This window comes from Herpailurus yagouaroundi, unplaced genomic scaffold (assembly GCF_014898765.1).
Source record: "Herpailurus yagouaroundi ecotype Mexico unplaced genomic scaffold, PumYag 166, whole genome shotgun sequence".
In the NCBI taxonomy this organism is placed as follows: Eukaryota; Metazoa; Chordata; class Mammalia; order Carnivora; family Felidae; genus Herpailurus; species Herpailurus yagouaroundi.
In genome coordinates, this window is record NW_024412407.1 from 6,010,343 (window position 1) to 6,030,063 (window position 19,721).

Here is a 19,721-nt window from a genome sequence, read left to right on the forward strand (position 1 = left end):
TTGTCCTTGCCCTCAATTTTAATATAATAAACACTATGATAACATCTAATCAATGTTTTCTATGTTCCTATGATCCAGGTACTATTACAAAGGCTTTTAACTAATTATAGCTTCATTTAATCCTTCTCACAACCTGTAGGTACTATTATTACCATTTCCATTTATACGAGAGGCACAAAGACGCTAAGTACAGCTGGAGTATATCTCGACGGAGGACAAGGACTTACAAACTTGTGCGTGTGTTATGTGGAGGTGGAAGCTTTCCACAATGAAGGAGTTTTAGTTCATTCGTCCACCAAACGAGGACTGAAGTACTACTATCTCTTGGTAGTGATATTGGGCCTTTTAAATGAAGAGTCAATAGTGCGCCTGGAACATAGCAATCACTAAATTAAAAAAAAATTTTTTTTGAGAGGGAGGAAGGGCAGAGAGAGGGACAGAGGATGGAAGTAGGCTCTGTGCTGAGAGAGCCCCACCCAAGGCTTGAACTCCCGAACTGTGAGATCATGCATGACCTGAGCTGAAGTCCGAAGCTTAACTAACTGAGCCACCCAGGCGCCCCATAATCGCTAAATTCATTAACACTATTCATTTCATTTCATTCCGTTATGTTGAATCACTGTGGCAAGGGATAGGAATTTTTTCAAGGCTTTGGATAAATGTTGTAAAGCGGCTTTGTAAATGGGTAGTTTACACTGTTACCAACAACGTAACAGCTTTCTTGTTGCTTTATACTACGATATATGATAGGGTCACTCTCTTTGATTACTTTCTTCAGTTTTCGACAGTCTCACCTGTTTTCTGTCAAGTTCAGAATCGGCACCATTTATATACCTCCACCCCCACCACAAACGAAATTCTCTGAAGAACCACCGAGGGGCGCGTGGGCGGGCGCCTACGCCCGCCACAACACTTACCCCGCCACCTCTTCCACCACGCGAAGGATAAACCCAGATCTCGCGGGAGGAGATGGGGTTTCAAACGAGAACTTCTAACCCCACCCTACCTCCCAGGGGTCACATGACTGGCGCCTGCGTCCTAGACTCAAGGTCTTTCCTGGTTGCCTACTGGCTGTTAATTCGGCTACAGGCTGTCGTGAGGTCCATTCCGGAAGTAGACCCCTTATCTAGTCCTTCTTTGCGGAAGCCTGTCACAACCTAGCCGTCCATCCTCCAGCGGAAGTTCGTCACGTCGCGGTTGCCCCCGCACAGCGGATGTGTGTCGCCGCTTAGGTGACGCTGGGAAGTGCTGCAGCCTCCGCCGCTGCCTTCTGGTTGAAGCACTATGGAGGGAGAGAGGAAGAACAACAACAAACGGTGGTATTTTACTCGAGAACAGCTGGAAAACAGCCCGTCCCGTCGTTTTGGCCTGGACCCAGATAAAGAACTTTCTTCTCGCCAGCAGGCGGCCAATCTGCTCCAGGACATGGGACAACGTCTTAACGTGTATCCTTGCGGCCTAGGCCTCCGGCCTTGGAGTCAGACCCGCCTAGCTCGGGCGTCCAGGCCTCAGGCTATGTCAGGGACGGAAGAGGGAGGCAGGGGCTGAATGTCTAGGTGGTAGAACCTGCGTTGGGGCAGCCTCAAATTCAGTGTTTGCGCGAGGGAAGCGAGGCGGAGTTAATTTCCCGCTCGCTCACCAGTGCCATCAGCCTTGCTGGGAGTTCGTATCCTTCGCAGTTTTGTGTTTTAACCAGCCTTTCCTAGTCCCTTTTCGTTGTGTTGTGGTCTCTTGGTCTGGTGACTTTCAGATTGTACTTTTCCGCTATGCCCTAAGGTTTTGGTAGAGGTTTCACTGTTGATGGCTGCCTCTTGAACTTAGTGTTTAAAGAGAGTTTTGAGAAATTCAAGACCTGAAGGGCTTATAAAGAAAGGGTGACCTAGAATTAATGCCCCAGCTTAGGTTCAAAATCCGTTCCTCCCAATTACTAGCTGTTTAGGAAACTTGTCAAATTCTTGGTTTTCTCGTCTGTAAAATGGAGTGTTACCCTTTGCGTGTAGTTTCTGTGCCCAACACAATGCGTGGTATTTAGATTTTCAAATGGTAGCTACTGTTAAAACTATAGAATTTCAGAGGAAAGAAGGATGTCAGTTTCTTGTTCGTAAGGATACAGACCCAAGGATCTAATGTTTTAAAAAAGCATTTAAATAAATAAGCACTTACAAATGTTGGGTTTTTAAATTACTCAGAGTTCTAATGTGTATTTTCTTTGCATTTCAAAGATCAGGTAACTTAATGACTTATTTCACTTGAAGTATTTTTGTTAGAAAATATACTCATTTTGTAACAGATAAAGCGTATATAGTTTTTTTTTTTAATTTTTTTTTTTTAACGTTTGTTTATTTTTGAGACAGGGAGAGACAGAGCATGAACGGGGGAGGGTCAGAGAGAGGGAGACACAGAATCTGAAACAGGCTCCAGGCTCTGAGCTGTCAGCACAGAGCCCGACGCGGGGCTCGAACTCAGAGTGCAAGATCGTGACCTGAGCCGAAGTCTGCCGCTTAACCGACTGAGCCACCCAGGCGCCCCAAGTGTATATAGTTTTAAAGTCTGAGAGTGGAAAATTATTTCTGAGTGGATTAAGTGTGTTGGGTTAAGTGTGTTTCTGAGTGGATTGTGTTGCTGGCTGTAATGTTTGTGTCTTAAAGTTGTGCTCCTGTCAAAAGAAGTGTCCTCTTTGTTGCAGATATCCAATTTGTTTCCTAAGCATCAGTTCAGTACTGAGTTAAGCTTTTTTTTGATTTAAATTCTGTTTCCATACATCTAATCCTTTTTTATATGTGTGTTGTTGTTAAGGTTGTTGCCGTCATGGGATGACGACCTTTTCTCTGAATAACAACCCACATTGTCTTCTGAGGGCTTTAGAAGTAAAGGCATTTAAGTTTTTTTCTTGTCAGTGAATGAATATAAAATCATTCCATAGTGTTTCTGGTCCAAGGGATCACCATATGGAAAGGCTTATTAGTTGCCAGAGACAAGTGGGAGTGGAAAGTTAATTTCTAGAGGTCAGAAGGTGAGGAGATAGTGGAGACATACCTAGGGCCTGGATCACGGAAGGTGTAATGTTGTAAGTCATGTGAAGAGATACCCTGAGTTAATGGATCACCACTGCAAGATTTTCAGGAGGCAAGTGACTGGTTTAGGTCTTAGGTAAATTTTTTATATCCTTCTTGATCCCCATGTGCTAAGAAGCTTGCTTGTGTATCAATTTAGCATATTGTTATATTGAATATCTGTTGTATGTATGTAAGGCATTATGTTAGGTGTCAATTGGTGATTAATAACTTGGTGAAAGAAAACAGATTTGCTCTTTAATTTGGAAAATTATGTATGATTTTCCTTTAGAAGCATGTATTGTGCATGGCTGCATGGTCCTTTTGGGAGGATATACAGGTTGTATTTTCGGGAATCGTGCTGGCAGTCTGTTTTGGGGCCTTAACGAACATTTTAGCTCACAATTGACTATCAACACTGCTATAGTATACATGCATCGATTCTACATGATTCAGTCCTTTACACAGTTCCATCGAAATGTAAGTATTTTGTTGTATGTGTAATCCTTTCGTGATTGATTCCAACATGTGTGTGTGTTTGTGATCTTTGTTGGTGAACTGGGATTTCAATGGGATCATTATGTGCCACACTGAATCCAATGCTTCCACTTTTCCTGCTTTGGTAGTTATTTGGTAGGCTTAGTGTATCCTTAGAATAGGTGGATTCTCTATGAAAAGATTATTGAACACTTAAACTTAGCATTTTGGGGATGGGAGAGGAGCATTAAAGGGGAAACAATGCTTAATTTAAGTGTAATTTTTGAAATACTAGATAATAATATAGTCACAGGAAAACTGGTGAATGTAAATGATTCAGTGACCAGTTGGGAAGGGAAGGCACATTATGTGATGACTGGGGGGTGACTTTTAAGACAGGAAAAAGAGAATAATAGTAGTAAAGGGATTTTTTTTTTCTGGACAGAATTGTAAATAGTGCTATTTTCAGTTTTGATACCTGAAATGGTCCTATTTAACATTATTATAAGTGACTTGGAAGCGAGTGCATAGTGATTTCCCGGTTGCAGGTAAGACTATTTGTTTAATAAAATCACAAGGTAATAGGGTTAAACCTGATGAATACTTCGTATGGATTTGTGAGTCAAATATTTCATCTTTTTTTTAAAGAAAGGTTATGTTTTGTGGAAAAGTTTTCAAGACTTGTCCTTAGGATGATAGCTTTGACCTCTTTTTTTTTAATGCCATAGAAAGAGAATCTGTGAAGCTAGATATTGCTCCTGTAAGATATTGGCATACTCACAGGAAACCCTTTGGATCTGTGGATTAAGTGTTCCGAATTTTTGCCAATTATCCAGTCAGCTTGGCTTTGTCCTATCAGTAGACCTTTTACGTGCAACCATGCCCTACCTCTGATTGCAAGGAGCAAACTAAGACAGAGAAAAGCATTTATTGAGGGTATCTGATAGTTCTAGAATAGAAGGCAGTGTGGATAAAGAATGAAATTTGAAGACAGAGTCCATAGCTGTCTTGCCAATTCTAAAAGTTTTCTAAATGTCTTCTCTTTTATTATGGTAAAGTATATTTTTTCCTTACTTCCTATGTATTATACGCTTAGCAAGGACAGAGACTCACTTTTCTGTATATCCTCCAAAGCACCTTCAGTAAATTTGAATATGATTTGATAATTATTCAATATAGAGAGACTCTAGTGGATGGCGTGACCTTTCCCAAAATCCAGTGAGTTTAAATTTGGGATTGTTGTTTCTCTCTAGAGAATTGATTTTAGGCACATTTGAAAATTAACAGATCAAAAATATCACCCTTTAATATCTTAATTTTTAAGAGTTTACTTGTGATAAGTTGAAATTCAAATTATAAATCACATCATACATTATTGTAGCATTGATATTTGTCCAGTCAAGCTGCCATGCATTTTTCATGGTATTATTTTTTTTTTTTTTACCATTACAAAGGTAATAAATACGGTAAAAATTAATATAGAAATGTATAATGTAGGGGTGCCTGGGTGACTCAGTTGGTTAAGGGTCTGACTCTTGATTTCAGGTCATGGTCTCACAGTTCATGAGATCAAGCCCCACATTGGGCTCACTGCTGGCAGTGTAGAGTCTGTTGGGATTCTCTCTCCCTGCCTCTTCCCCACTCGCACACTCTCTTTCTCTCTTTTTTTTTTTTTTTTTTTTCAACGTTTATTTATTTTTGGGACAGAGAGAGACAGAGCATGAACGGCAAGGGGCAGAGAGAGAGGGAGACACAGAATCGGAAACAGGCTCCAGGCTCTGAGCCATCAGCCCAGAGCCTGACGCGGGGCTCGAACTCACGGACCGCGAGATTGTGACCCGGCTGAAGTCGGACACTTAACCGACTGCGCCACCCAGGCGCCCCTCTTTCTCTCTTAAAATAAATGAATAAACTTAAAAAAAAGTAGGAAAGAAAGACATGTATAATGTGGAAAGTGAAAGCTCCTTTGTAATCCCACCCTCTGGAGGTAACCACTGATAAATGTTTTGTTATTTCGGGTCTTGGACATTTTTTAATAAATATACTGGTATTTATTTATTTCTAGTAAAAAAATCATTTCTTACTATACTCTTAAGCAAATTGCTTTTATCAGTTAACAGTATATTCTATCTGTTTGTATTGGTTTTTCATTACAGTTGACTTTTGAACAGGGTGGGGATGGGGCACTGACGCCCACATAGTCAAAAATCCACATATAACTCTTGATTCCCCAAACACTTAACTACTAATAGATTGCTGTTGACCAGAAGCCTTACCAATAACACAGTCAACACATAGTTTTCTTTTTGCGTTATATATACCATATCCTTACAATAAAATATGCTGGAGAAAAGAAAATACTAAAATCATGAGGAAGAGAAAATACATTTACAGTACTGGACTATATTTATAGAAAAAAACCCACATATAAGTGGACCCACACAGTTCAAACCCGTGGGGTTTTTTTGTTTTTTTTTTTGTTTGTTTTTTTTTTAGTTTTTTTTTAATGTTTGTTTATTTTTGAGAAAGTGTGAATGGGGGAGGGGCAGAGAGAGGCGGAGACATAGAATCTGAAACAGGCTCCAGGCTCTGAGCACAGAGCCTGACACAGGGCTCGAACTCACAAACTGGGAGATCATGACCTGAGCCGAAGTCAGATGCTTAACCCATTGGGCCACCCAGGTGCCCCAAACCCCAAATGTGCCCCAAATGTGTTTTTGAGGGTCAACTATACTTTAAATGGTCACGTAGTATTTATTTGTGTAGTTACTATAATTTATTTCAGTTCCCTATTGGTAGATACTTGGGTTGTTTCTAGTTTATTAATTACAAATAGTGTTACATAAAATTGGTACATATATAGTATGTGACTTATGTGATTGTTCTAATATAAATTCCTATAGGTGAAATTGCTGTATCCAGGAGACTGCATTTGAAAAATTTTTATGTCAGTTTGCCCTACTGAGATAATATCAGTATACATTGTTTCATTGTGTCAGTTTGCCCTACTGAAAGATTATATCAGTATGCATTGTTTATAGCACTGTAAGAGAGGATCCTTTTCTCTGCTTCATCACAAATAACTTCTATTCATTACATCAGAACTTCTATTCATTACATCAGGAAATACCAAGTTTTAACTACTTGTTGAGCACTTGGGATACAGTGGTGAACAAGATAGAGGTAGTCCTAAATTATTTTCTTAATTTACATTTCTTCAGTTAGTGAAGTTGAGTTTCTTACACCTATTGGTAATTGTTCTTATGAAATTGAAGAATTGACTAAAAATTGTTGATTCCCTTTGTCCCGCTTTTGTCCTGATTTCCTAATTTATATGAGCTCTTATGTGTTAGAGCTGTATTTCACATGTTGTGGGTACTTTTCTCATTTTTCAGTGTTTTGGAGCCTAGAGCTCTTGCTTTTTAAACATTTGTTTTTTTAAAAAAATTATTGAACAGTAAAGCATAAAAATCTGAAGTGTGCAACTTGATTAATTTTTGCATTATTGTATTTTGCATCACTTATATCAAGATAAAATATATTTCAAACACTCTGGAAGATAGAGAGGTTGCCTTTCAATGGAAATAAGTTTTATTTCTTTAGTGAACATGATTGAATGATTTATTTTTACTTAAATTCTGGCATTGCATTACTCTCTTTTTGAGAAGAAATTTAACCTTATGAATTGAATTTCTATATGTATTATTTTAAATATTTTCAAATGGGGGAATATAAAATTAGTGGTGACCAACTTGGTATGTGTGTTTATGTTGTATTTCATATATTGTAAAATGTGGGTGTTGTATTTTGATAACTAACTGATTTGATTATGTGTATTTTATTCTGATTAGCTAATCCGTAAGGGGTCAAGCTTAGTGGTTAAGAGGATGGGCTCTGAAGTCAGACCTGTCTAGATTTGGATTTTTGTTGCACTGCTTACTAGTTCTATGGCTTTGGGTAAGTTACATAGGCCTCAGTTTTTTCATCTCTTTGGAGTCAGTAACAGTGCCTGTCTCATAGAGTATTAATAAGATTTAAATGAATTAATTTACAAAATGCCTGTACATAGCAAACAAATATTAAGTGGCATTTTTATTATTTTTTTAATTTTTATTTTTTTTAATGTTTTTTAATGTTTATTCATTTTTGAGAGACAGAGACAGAGTGTGAGCACGGGGAGGAGCAGAGAGCGGGGGAGACACAGAATCGGAAGCAGGCTCCAGGCTCTGAGCTGTCAGCATGGAGCCTGATGCGGGGCTGGAACTCACTGACTGCGAGATCGTGATCTGAGCCGAAGTCGGACGCTTAACCGACTGAGCCACCCAGGCGCCCCAGCGTTTTTATTCTGTTAAAATGTAGGAGCGCCTGGGTGGCTCAGTCGGTTAAGCGTCCGACTTCGGCTCAGGTCATGATCTCATGGTTCATGGGTTCGAGCCCCGCATCGGGCTCTGCGCTGGCAGTGCGGAGCCTGCTTGGGATTCTCACTCTCTCCTCTTGCTCAGCCCTTCTCCCACTCACTCTTTCTCTCTTTCAAATAAATAAACTTAAATAAAACAAAATGGAGAAAATGTTAAACTCTTACCTAGTATAAGAATTCCTCTTAGAAACTGCCTTTAATGGGAAAATGTTTTGATAAACTGGCTTGGTAAGTGATTCCATGAGGAACAATGAGTATTTACATGGTTGACTGCACAAAAGTTAGATTAAAATTTATCTCTTGTAGTCATTTCATTATTATCTTGCCTTCTTAGTTATTGTTAGTATACTATGTTTTAGTTTCTGCCTTTCAAATACATTTTTAGCTCTTTGAAGGCAAAGTTGTAGGCTTAGAATCTTAGTATTGTCATTAAGTAGTTCTTTTCCATTTTTTCAAATCAGTTATAAAGTCCTGTTAATTTTTATAGTGTTAACTGTTTTTATGTCTCTATTGGTGCGCAGTCATCATCATAAAATTAAAAGAAGACCGAGAGTAAAGGAGGAAATGATGATATTCTTACACTGTTTGGAGATAACCCTGTTACCATTTTAGGATTTTTTTTTTTCTGCATGCAAATACATACGTTTAGTGAAACCCTATTAATTTTCTAAAATCATGCCTGTGTTTTTTTTCCCCTCATTTGTATTGCTAGTTCCTACTCTAAACTTTATTTTTTAATACCTGGATTATTAATTTTTTTAAAAATTACCTTTTTTTAAAAAAAATTTTTTTTTAACGTTTTTATTTATTTTTGAGACAGAGAGAGACAGAGCATGAACGGGGGAGGGGCAGAGAGAGGGGGAGACACAGAATCGGAAGCATGCTCCAGGCTCCGAGCCATCAGCCCAGAGCCCGACGCGGGGCTCGAACTCACGGACCGTGAGATCGTGACCTGAGCTGAAGTCGGACGCTCAACCGACTGAGCCACCCAGGCACCCCTTTAAATTACCTTTTAATGCATTTCATTCTTTCTTCCTTTTGGTCCCTCCTGGGACCAAAGATATCTTTCTAAATGTTTCCTAAACTATACATTTTTTTTCCTAAAATCTTTAGTGTCACTCTTTTGTGTGTTGTTTTTTTAATGTTCATTTTATTTATTTTTGAGAGAGAGAGAAAGTGTGCGCACATGCATGTGAAGGGGGCGGGGCAGAGAGAGAGAGAGAGAGCGAGAATTCCAAGCAGGCTCCCCACTGCCAGCACAGAGACCGACACTGGACTTGATGCCACAAACCATGAGATCATGACCTGAGCCCGAAATTGGACCTTAACCAACTGAACCATCCAGGCGCCCCTAGTGTCACTCTCTTGTTAAAGATCTTTTGTGTTCCACATCCTGTTATCTGTGTCACCTACTCAGTTTAGTGTGCTTCCTGCTCTGATTCCCCACATCTTGTTCATGACAATTTTCCTCTGGTTCTGCTTTGCTTATCCTAAGGTCTAGGAATGTATGTATATGGAGCTTGCTGCATACAAATATGGCTCCATACAAATATGAAGGAAATATGCAGCAAATATGAAGGAAGAGAATTGTTACTGTGAATTGAATTTGTGGATAAAAATCTCTTCTAGCAAAGTAGCAGATAGCGGGGATACAAATAAGTATTAGAATGCTTGTCAGTTCTACTCAGTAAAGTGGATATTTAAGTTGTGTAAAAAATTATTTATTGTATTTCTTTGACTCCTGCCTCTTGCCACTTCCATCTTTGATTCATTGAAGTATTCTTGTTAAGATTCAAAAGAATTCTTCCTGAGGTTTTCTAGATCACTACCAGGCTACACTTATGTCCTATTGCTCTAATCTCTTATATTGTTTAGTGACTGAATTTGTTGTCTACTTGTGTGTTGGCTTGAGATTCTTTCCCTCCCTAAGTGCTTTCTTTGTATAGCCTCTTGAATGTAATAATATTCTTTGAATTCCCTTGAGATTTGTGCTCCCTCATATGTAAGTGTACTTGAGATAATTCACATAAAATACAATTTATCCTTTAAAGTGTACCATTAGCTGGTTTTAAAGTGTACAGTTAACACACAAAGGTGTGCAACCTTCACCATGATCTAATTCCACAACATTTATATCACCCCAGAAAGAAACTTCTTAAGCATTAGTGATCACTCCCATTCTTGTCCTCTTCTAGCTCCTGGCGACCACTAATTACTTTCAGTGTACTCCTTTAAAAAAAAGTATACAGAGGGCTATGATATAAACTTAAAGAAAGAATTTTATTTTAAATGAAAAGCCAACTATTTACACCTAGTAGTTTCTTGCATTAAGTAGGTAGTTTGTTGAAGGATTGGTTTTCAGGAGTGGATGCGAATTAATGGGTAGGAGAGGGGAGGACATTTTAAGTAGAAGAAAAGGCATTAACAAGAAGTGATGAAGTTGAGGCAGGCAAAGAACTTGGTTTGAGACTTAGTTCTTTTTTAGATTTCCTTCGATCTAGAAATAAATACGATTTATTTTCTCTCCATCCAGTCTGTGGCTCCAGCGGCCTTATTTCTAGCAGCTAAAGTAGAGGAGCAACCAAAAAAATTGGAACACGTCATCAAGGTAGCACATACTTGTCTCCATCCACAGGAATCACTTCCTGATACTAGGAGTGAGGTAAGGGATTAATTACACATATCTGTTTTTCTTTATCTTGATGATAATTTAATTTTGTAACTTTGATTTGCTGAAGTCAAATGGGGGCTGTTAAACTTTCAGTGTTTTCCTTTACAAAAAATCAGAAACTTTATGGCAAAAGTTAATTGTATACATTATAGTAAAATTGGAAAACACAGGAAAACAGAAAAAATATATTATTTAGATATAATTTGAACCACGGATATGTAGGTGAATCATTATTTCCAGCTGCTTTTCTATGAATAGCCACACACGTACATATTTTGTGTGTCTTTTTCACTTATTATTATCCCAGATATTTTCTTTTTTTAATATATATTTTTTAAGTTTATTTATTTATTTTGAGAGAGTGAGAGATTGGGGCAGAGGGAGAGGGAGAGAGAGAATTCCAAGCAGGCTCTACACTGTCAGCATAAGGACTGGCATGAGGCTCAGACTTCCAAACCATGAGATCATGACCTGGACCGAAACAAGAGGTGGTCACTTAACCGACTGACCCACCCAGGTGCCCCCTAAATATTTTCCCATCTTATTCTCCATTTTCTTTAAGTGTTGAGATAATTTATTTCCTTATGTACATATATAATCATTCATTGCCTGCTAACATAATTTCCAACTTTGTACCAGTATAATATTGTGAATAATATTCTTACAAATATATTTTTGTTGTGAATTCTTAAAAAAATGAGTCCTGTTACTTTTTTTTTTTTTTTTCACTTTTACAGAAATTACAAAAGATTTATATGCTTGTTATGAAAGAACCCAAACATTTGGGGCGCCCGTGTGGCTCAGTTGGTTAAGCGACCGGCTTCCGCTCAGGTCATGACCTTGCAGTTCTTAATGAGAGCCCTTGCATCAGGCTCTCTGCTGTCACTGCAGAGCCTGCTTTGGATCTTCCGGCTCCCTCTCTCTGTGTCCCTCCCCTGATGGTGCACTTTCTCAAAAATAAACTTAAAAAAAAAAAAAAAAAGAATCCAAACATTTAAGAATCATTTGAAGTAAAAGTTAAAGCTCATCTTCCTTCCTCTTAGCAAGATATTACTGATTATAATTCCAGTATATATTCTATCAGACCTTTGTCCTATGCATGTGCACATAGCTTTTTTTTACCCTCCATTTTTTAAAGAGGGGAAACTCTGTCCTGGCTTTAGTAGTCTCTTTGGGGTGCAGGGGGTGCCTGGGTGGCCAGATGGTTGAGTGTCCAACTCTTGGTTTTGGCTCAGGTTATGATCTCACAGTTTGCGAGTTCAAGCCCCATGTTGGGCTCTGCACTGGCAGCACGGAACCTACCTGGAAACTTCTCTCTTCTTCTTTCCCTGCCCCTCCCCTGCTTGTGTGCTCTCTCTAGAGTGTGCTCTCTTGCTTTCTCAAAATAAACTTAAAAAAAGTCTTGTTGGAGAGTGATGAGTTGTGAGAAATTTTGAGGTCTGACCATTTGTAAGTATTTGAACTATGGGTTTCTGTTACTAGATTACTTCTGTCTCTTACAATGGATGCATGAGTCATCCTATATCAAATAAATTTGCGTGTTTTGCTCATATTGGAGAAAGTTATTTTTGAGAGGGTTCTTTTTATTTTGATAATAGCCCCTAATTATGTGAATTGTTTTGCATAGCAGTGTCTTGACATCATTTTCTCTGGGTACAGCAGTAGCTCTTCTTGAAAGACTTATATTGCCCTGGACATTTTTTTTTTTTTTTTTTTTTTTTTTTTTTTTTTTTAATAATAAAAAAAAAAGGGGAAAAAAAAAACAAAAAAAAAAAAAAAATTTTTTTTTAAAAAAATAAAAAAAAAAATAATTCTCATTTTTTTCCCTTTAAAGTGTATTTATATAACTTCTCACCTGATTTTTTTTTTTTTTTTTTTTAATTTTTTTAATGTTTGTTTATTTTTGAGAGACAGAGAGAGACTGCATATGAGCAGGGGAGGGGCGGAGGGGCAGAGAGGGAGAGGGAGGCACAGAATCCAAAGCCGGTTGCAGGCTCTGAGCTGTCAGCACAGAGCCCAATGTGGGGCTCAAACTCAGGAACCGTGAGATCATGACCTGAGTCAAATCAGACGCTTAACTGACTGAACCATCCAGGTGCCCCTCACTTGAGTTTCTATTCCTCATGAGATGATGAATCCTTTTTTTCTTTTTTTTTATTTTTGTAAGTATAATTTATTGTCAACTTGGTTTCCATACAACACCCAGTGCTCTCATGAGATGATGAATCTTAGGAGAAGATATTTTCTTCACTATATGGAGAGGAGAACTGGCATAGTTTAAGTCCTTACTGGACTTCCTCAGGATCATAAAGTGGAAAGTTCACTACAGTATATAGATCTAACTCCTCCCTCAGTCTCATTTTCCTAGAGGTCTAGACCATTCCTTTCCAATAGAAATATAATGGGAGCCATGTGTAATTAAAAATTTTTGACATTTCGTTGAATTTGATTTAAAATCTTCATTAAAAAAATGGAATATTCATTTAGAAGAAGAAATTTTAATGATTTTTATATAATTTATATAATTTATATAATTTAACACCAAATATATCAGCATATTAAAACCTTATTAATGAGGTAATTTGCATCATTTTTTAAAATTAAGTCTTCAAAATTTGGTGTATATTCTATTACACATTTAAATTTAGCTACATTTTAAGTGCTCAGTAGCCATGTGTGGATAGTGGCTATAGTATTGGCTGGTACAAATATGAGAGAGTTTTTTTCTGTTAGTTTATTCCCTTTTCCTTTGAACTCTTTTTATAATTTTTAGAAATCTACCTCAAAGGTTTATCAGTAGTCAAATATTTGATATTGCCTATAGTACTATAGGAAGGGTCTACAGATGTATTTTGGTGATGTTGAAAAACATGTATTTTTAATTATCTATGTCTGCATCACAAATATTATTCTTGAAAATGAGCCAAATCTCTGGTGCCTTTTCTGTAGCCAGTTATCAATAAAGTGTTATATCTCAGTATACCACTTGTTTTCTTCTTTTAAGAGGAGAATTTGTGCTGAATAGATATAAGGATTCTATTTTAGTTCCTACTCTACCTCCTAACTCCATTCCTGCCTTTTGTTGCTTTAGTTTCCCTGGAAGGGGTGTTAGAATTGTTTACACTTCATATATTGTGCCTTTTTGGGGAATAATTTCTCTGTCTTCTCACCTGCAGGCTTACCTGCAACAAGTTCAAGATCTGGTGATATTAGAAAGCATAATTCTGCAGACTTTAGGTAAGTTTTTTTTCTTTAAAACATTAAAAAATGAATGTAATATAATATTTTTAAATTTGCAAAATAGGAAACAGGAAGAAAATTTCTACTGAAGGTTTTTGCAAATTATAGAGGTTGTGGAGTGTGGAGAGTGCAGGTATAGCCAACCTATGGAGTAGCAGTTAGCAGGGTGTTTAAAATTTGGGTTCATGATTTGCTTTTTAAGGTTGGTCAATTTTTTTTTTTTTTAATTTTTTTTTAACGTTTATTTATTTTTGAGACAGAGAGAGACAGAGCATGAACGGGGGAGGGTCAGAGAGAGGGAGACACAGAATCGGAAACAGGCTCCAGGCTCTGAGCCATCAGCCCAGAGCCTGACGCGGGGCTCGAACTCACGGACCATGAGATCATGACCTGAGCCAGTCGGCCGCTTAACCGACTGAGCCACCCAGGCGCCCCTAGGTTGGCCAATTTTTAAAAAAAGTTTTTTTAAATGTTTATTTTTGAGAGAGACACACACATACACTGAGTGTGAGCGGGGGAGGGGCAGAGAGAGGGAGACACAGATTCTGAAGCAGGCTCCAGGCTCTGAGCTGTCAGCAGGGCTCGGAACTCATGAACTGTGAGGTCATGACCTGAGCTGAAGTCCGATACTTAACCAAATGAGCCACCCAGGCGCCCCCAGTTTTTAACTCTCTGATAAATAATGGTAGAAACTAAAGAACTTTTTCCTTTACAGATTTTTATGATCTGTTTGTCATTATATTTATTTTATTACTATTATTATTGTTATTATATATTTAAAAAAAAAATTTTTTTTTTCAATGTTTATTTATTTTTGGGACAGAGAGAGACAGAGCATGAACGGGGGAGGGGCAGAGAGAGAGGGAGACACAGAATCGGAAACAGGCTCCAGGCTCCGAGCCATCAGCCCAGAGCCTGACGCAAGGGCTCGAACTCATGGACCGCGAGATCGTGACCTGGCTGAAGTCGGACGCTTAACCGACTCCGCCACCCAGGCGCCCCTATATTTTTTTAATTTTATTTTTTATTTTTAAAAATTTACATCCAAATTAGCATATAGTGCAACAATGATTTCAGGAGTAGATTCTTTAATGGCCCTTACCCATTTAGCCCATCCCCCCTCCTGCAAGCCCGCCAGTAACCCTCAGTTTGTTCTCCATATTTATGAGTCTTTTCTGTTTTGTCCCCCTCCCTGTTTTTATATTAATTTTGTTTCCCTTCCCTTAGGTTCATCTGTTTTGTCTCTTAAAGTCCTCATATGAGTGAAGTCATATGGTTTTTGTCTTTCTCTGACTAATTTCACTTAGCATAATACCCTCCAGTTCCATCCATGTAGTTGCAAATGGCAAGATTTCATTCTTTTTGATTGCCGAGTAATACTCCATTGTATATATATACCACGTTTTCTCTATCCATTCATCCATCAGTGGACATTTGGGCTCTTTCCACACTTTGGCTATTGTTGATAGTGCTGCTATAAACATGGGAGTGCATGTGTCCCTTCGAAACAGCACACCTGTATCCCATGGATAAATGCCTAGTAGTGCAATTGCTGGGTCATAGGATAGTTCTATTTTTAGTTTTTTGAGGAACCTCCATACTATTTTCCAGAGTGGCTGCACCAGCTTGCATTCCCATGTTTGTCATCATATTTAGATAATAGCATTTATTTTTAAAATTGGTAGTCAGTGTTTAGCAAAGTGGAGGTGGAGAAATTCAAGCTATCATGGTTGATGGGCAATGCTGATGATGCTATTATCTATTATTATTTTTATCAGAGACACTGCCTTTAAAAGCTTACCAAATATGGAAAACAAAGATTTTTTTTCTTAGTTCTTTTGGGCTATTTTTCTCTTCTCTGGGAAGGGAAGATTTCCTGAGTCGTGTTGGAAAGTTACTGGTATAGCTGTATTATTGCATGTCTGTACACACAGTTCTGCAAAGCTTATCTCTGAAGTTAGTTTATGTTAATTAGCTTTTTACTTTAAATTATCTTCAAAGTAACGTATTTTAGGGGACAATGATATTTTTCTGGTGGAATAAATTTTTATTAATGTTTTAATGTGGAAGCCACTAAGATTTAATTTGCCTGAGTCATCCATTTAGAATAATTTACATCATGTAAATTTCTCAGTAGAATTTTTTAATTGTATCTAGAAAATTTTATTTACATATGCAAAAGAAAAGAAACTAAAAATTTTTTATAGACCAATTTCTCCTTAAGTATTTTTGGTAAAGACCATTTGGGATTAAATAAATGATTACTACTTATTATTATAAGTTAGAATGTTGAAAAGGAACAAAACTGAGATAAAAGTAGTCGTTTTTTTAAGTTTATTTTTATTTTATTAAAAAATTTTTTAAAGGAGTAGTTTTTTGTTTGTTTGTTTATTTTGAGAGAAAGAGAGCATGAGCAGGGAGGGGCAGAGACAGAGGGAGACGGAGGATCCTAAGCAGGCCCCACACTGTCAGCGCAGAGCCCAACGTGGGGCTCCAACTGTGAGATCATGACCCGAGCCAAGACGCTTAACTGACTGAGCCACCCAGGTGCCCCAAGAGGAATAGGTTTTAAAATGTTTTCTCAAGGTTAAGCTTTAGAAGTTACTACTTGAATGACTGTTTATTCTAACCTTATATTCTATTGTCCCTAGAAAAAGTGTTTTCTATTTAGAGATTATTGGTTCCTCAGGAGTCTTAAAAGTGCATTAGCTTTATTATTTAGCTCAAAATATAAGTGTCATTGAAGATCATATGTCTTAGAGAAGAGCATGCTGTGTATGTTGTGTGACCCTCTTAGTCTCTGAACAGCACTTTTTGGGAGAGGAAAATGAGAGAGGCCTTTAATGATGACTCAGAAGTATAAAATGACTCTAGTATCTTTAGCTTTTTAACTAGTTATTTTATTTTTTTAAAAGGATTTGAACTAACAATTGATCATCCACATACACATGTGGTAAAGTGCACTCAACTCGTTCGAGGTAAGGAATCCCAGCTTGAAACGGTTGTCTTAAATTGTTTTACCATTTAATGGCTATGATTTATTTATGGTGGACAGATATATAACAGCTAATTTAGCTAGAAGTTAAATTGAAAGGACTGTCTGGTTTAAATCAAAATGAGTGTTTCTAACTTGGGATTTTATTTTATTAAAAAAATTTTTTTAATGTTTATATTTGGGAGAGAGAGAGAACGTGAGCGAGCACAAGTGGGAGAGGGGCAGAGAGAGAGGGAGACAAAGAATCTGAAGCAGGCTCCAGGCTCTGAGCTGTCAGCACAGAGCCCAATGCAGGGCTCAAACTCATGAACCATGACATCATGACCTGAGTTGAAGTCAGACACTTAACTGACTGAGCCACCCAGGCACCCCTCTAACTTGAGATTTTAAAGTTGAGTTGGTGGGACTCAAACCCACCAATGGTGGGATCATGACCTGAGCTGAAGTCAGACGCTTAACTGACTGAGTCACCCAGGTGCCCCGAGGATTTTTTTTTTTTAATGTTTATTTTTGAGAGAGAACGAGAAAGAACATGCGTGTGGGAGAGGGGCAGAGAGAGGGAGACAGAGAATCTGAAGCAGGCTCTGTGCTGTCAGTGCAGAGCCTGATTTGGGGCTTGAACGAACTATAAGATCATGACTTGAACCCAAGATGGATGCTTAACCCACTGAGTTACCTAGGTGCCCTGGGTTCTTAAAATTTTTAAGAACAATTCTCCAGTTAAAGAGAATTAGCCTCTTGAGGATGTTTCTCAGAGCCTGGAGCGGATTTTATAAAGTCAAATCATGAGTATCTAATAGTTTAAGGTTATTTTGGGAGTGGTGATCTTAATTTGATTTTAGGGTTGATTGTCCTAGGCCACTCAGAGGATCATGTAGAGTTTATTTGACTTATTTCCATGATTGACAAACCCTTGGCAGGACTTCCTTTTTTTTTTTTTTCTAATTTAACCTAGTAACCTTGTTCCTTTTACTTAGTTTAATAGTAGTAGCAATATCTAGACACTTGTGCATTGGAGTGCCTTTTCATTTTGTAGATGAAACTAACAATCGGCTTTATTTTATATTTTGCTAATGTGTGCTTCATCTGTAAATTCCCAAAGTTTTCCCAACTTCTTGTGGGAGTTGTGGTGGTATAGTGGTGAGCATAGCTGCCTTCCAAAGTTTCCCCAAGTTCTTTATATTTTGAAAGCATAAGAAGGTTTATTTTGAACAAGGATAAGGTTAAACAGAGGTAGATACATGCTAATATTGAAAAGACTGAGTTTTAAGAAAGATTAAAATTTGCTTTATTTTACCCAGAGAAGTTTTTTGGGGAAAGAGGGATGTGTCATTGTTTTTTTTTCCCCCCCTTAATTATGATATATCAGTAATTCATGTTATTTGATGATTTGGGGTATGAATCACAGGATACTCCATTAAAAACCTTTTTTTTTTTTTTTTTTTTTAAAGCACAAATCACTTTTACCAAATATATCAAGGTATTCTGGGTTCTGATCTTGCCTCCAAATTAGTTCATCTTCCAGTTCAGTATTTCTCAGTGAACTCTTGCATCAGAATTTCTGGGTTACCTATTAAAAATGCTTGTATCCTTCTCCAGACATAGTGAGTCACACTGTAGGGAGGATGTCCAGGAATTGCATTTTAAACAAGTACCCCAAATATTTGGTGTGTAGAAAGCTTGAGTTCCTAGGTCTGGAAGCAGCATAGTTATTGTAATCACAAAAACTAATTTGTCACTTTTGGTATAATGTTAAATAGCAGGTGATCAAGGACCCTGTCTGCCTTATTCGTTATGATATTCTCTACATGGAAATATTAAATGTTCACTAAATAATTGTTGAGAATGGAAGGAACTAATAATTTTTGGGGGGGCCCCCCCCTTTTTTTTTAGCAAGCAAGGACTTAGCACAGACTTCTTACTTCATGGCAACCAACAGGTTTATATTTTAATATTTTTCCCTTATATTTTGGGATAGGACTTTACTTGGGTTGGAATTGTCACCTTTTGAGGGCTATGTGGAAAGATGTCAGGTCTGGCACTTAGTAAACTAGAACCCAAAGACCCAGGATGAATCTTTGATAACAATGTGATAACAGACAATTTTCTGGTAAATGTTGATTTTTCTATACAGTTTTCATATTGTACCTTAAATTTCCATGCTATTTAACTTGCTAAGGTAATATAATTATGTAGTACTGATTGTTTGGTAGCCTACTCAATTCTGCATGTCTTACCTTTCTTTAAAATATCCAAGAGCATAGTTCTGTAAGTTTAGGTAAACTTGGGGTTCATTGACAGTGACTGAGAATCTAATTTGGAGGATTCTGCAATAATTATGATAATGAAAAGACTTCCTTTTTCTTCCTCCATTCCAGATAAATGGGCATATATATGTGTAAAGAGTTATAATAATTTTATTTTTTCTTGCTTTAAAATAATTAATATATAACTTGTATTACCAAATTATTTGCTCATTCTCATCTCTAATTGATTGTTCATGGAAACCAAAGATAACTTCTATTGACTGCCGGGGCTAAGAAGTTCAGTTTTATAGCCTGATAGGAGACATTTTTGAAGTAAACCATCAATTAGCCACATTCACAATTAAGAGAGTGATTGTCTATTCGTTATTTTAAGTGGACCAGACCTGTGATTGGCAAGAGACAAGATAATTTTAAGGGGGTTTTAAGTATTTGGTTTAGGGGTTACACTTAGCCAAAATCTTACAATTTTCCTTAAGTTCTAAGCTTCTTCTCAGAAGAAGCTTATTTTAATAGATCCTTATTTTAAATAACAGAGTTCCTTGTCTGTTTGGTTTTGGTCCTGGTCCTGGTCCTGGTCCTGGTCCTGGTCCTGGTCCTGGTC

General features: G+C 37.6%; 1 protein-coding gene across 3 annotated transcripts in view; it reads left to right on the forward strand.

Annotated features, from left to right (window-relative positions):
* Positions 1-517: 517 nt before the first annotated feature.
* The window catches only part of CCNT1 (cyclin T1), a 27,718-nt gene continuing 8,514 nt past the window's right edge, over positions 518-19,721 (forward strand). Inside the window, exons 1-6 of one of the 3 annotated variants that reach the window (XM_040488292.1) lie at positions 518-1,445; positions 3,452-3,533; positions 10,481-10,609; positions 13,795-13,855; positions 16,774-16,836; positions 18,747-18,792. In XM_040488292.1, coding sequence (XP_040344226.1) covers positions 1,285-1,445; positions 3,452-3,533; positions 10,481-10,609; positions 13,795-13,855; positions 16,774-16,836; positions 18,747-18,792 — 542 coding nt within the window. In that variant the 5' untranslated portion in view covers positions 518-1,284. Of the gene's footprint in view, positions 1,446-1,490; positions 1,667-3,451; positions 3,534-10,480; positions 10,610-13,794; positions 13,856-16,773; positions 16,837-18,746; positions 18,793-19,721 lie in introns of those variants that run through there. The other 2 variants (XM_040488289.1, XM_040488291.1) reach the window with 2 other exon arrangements.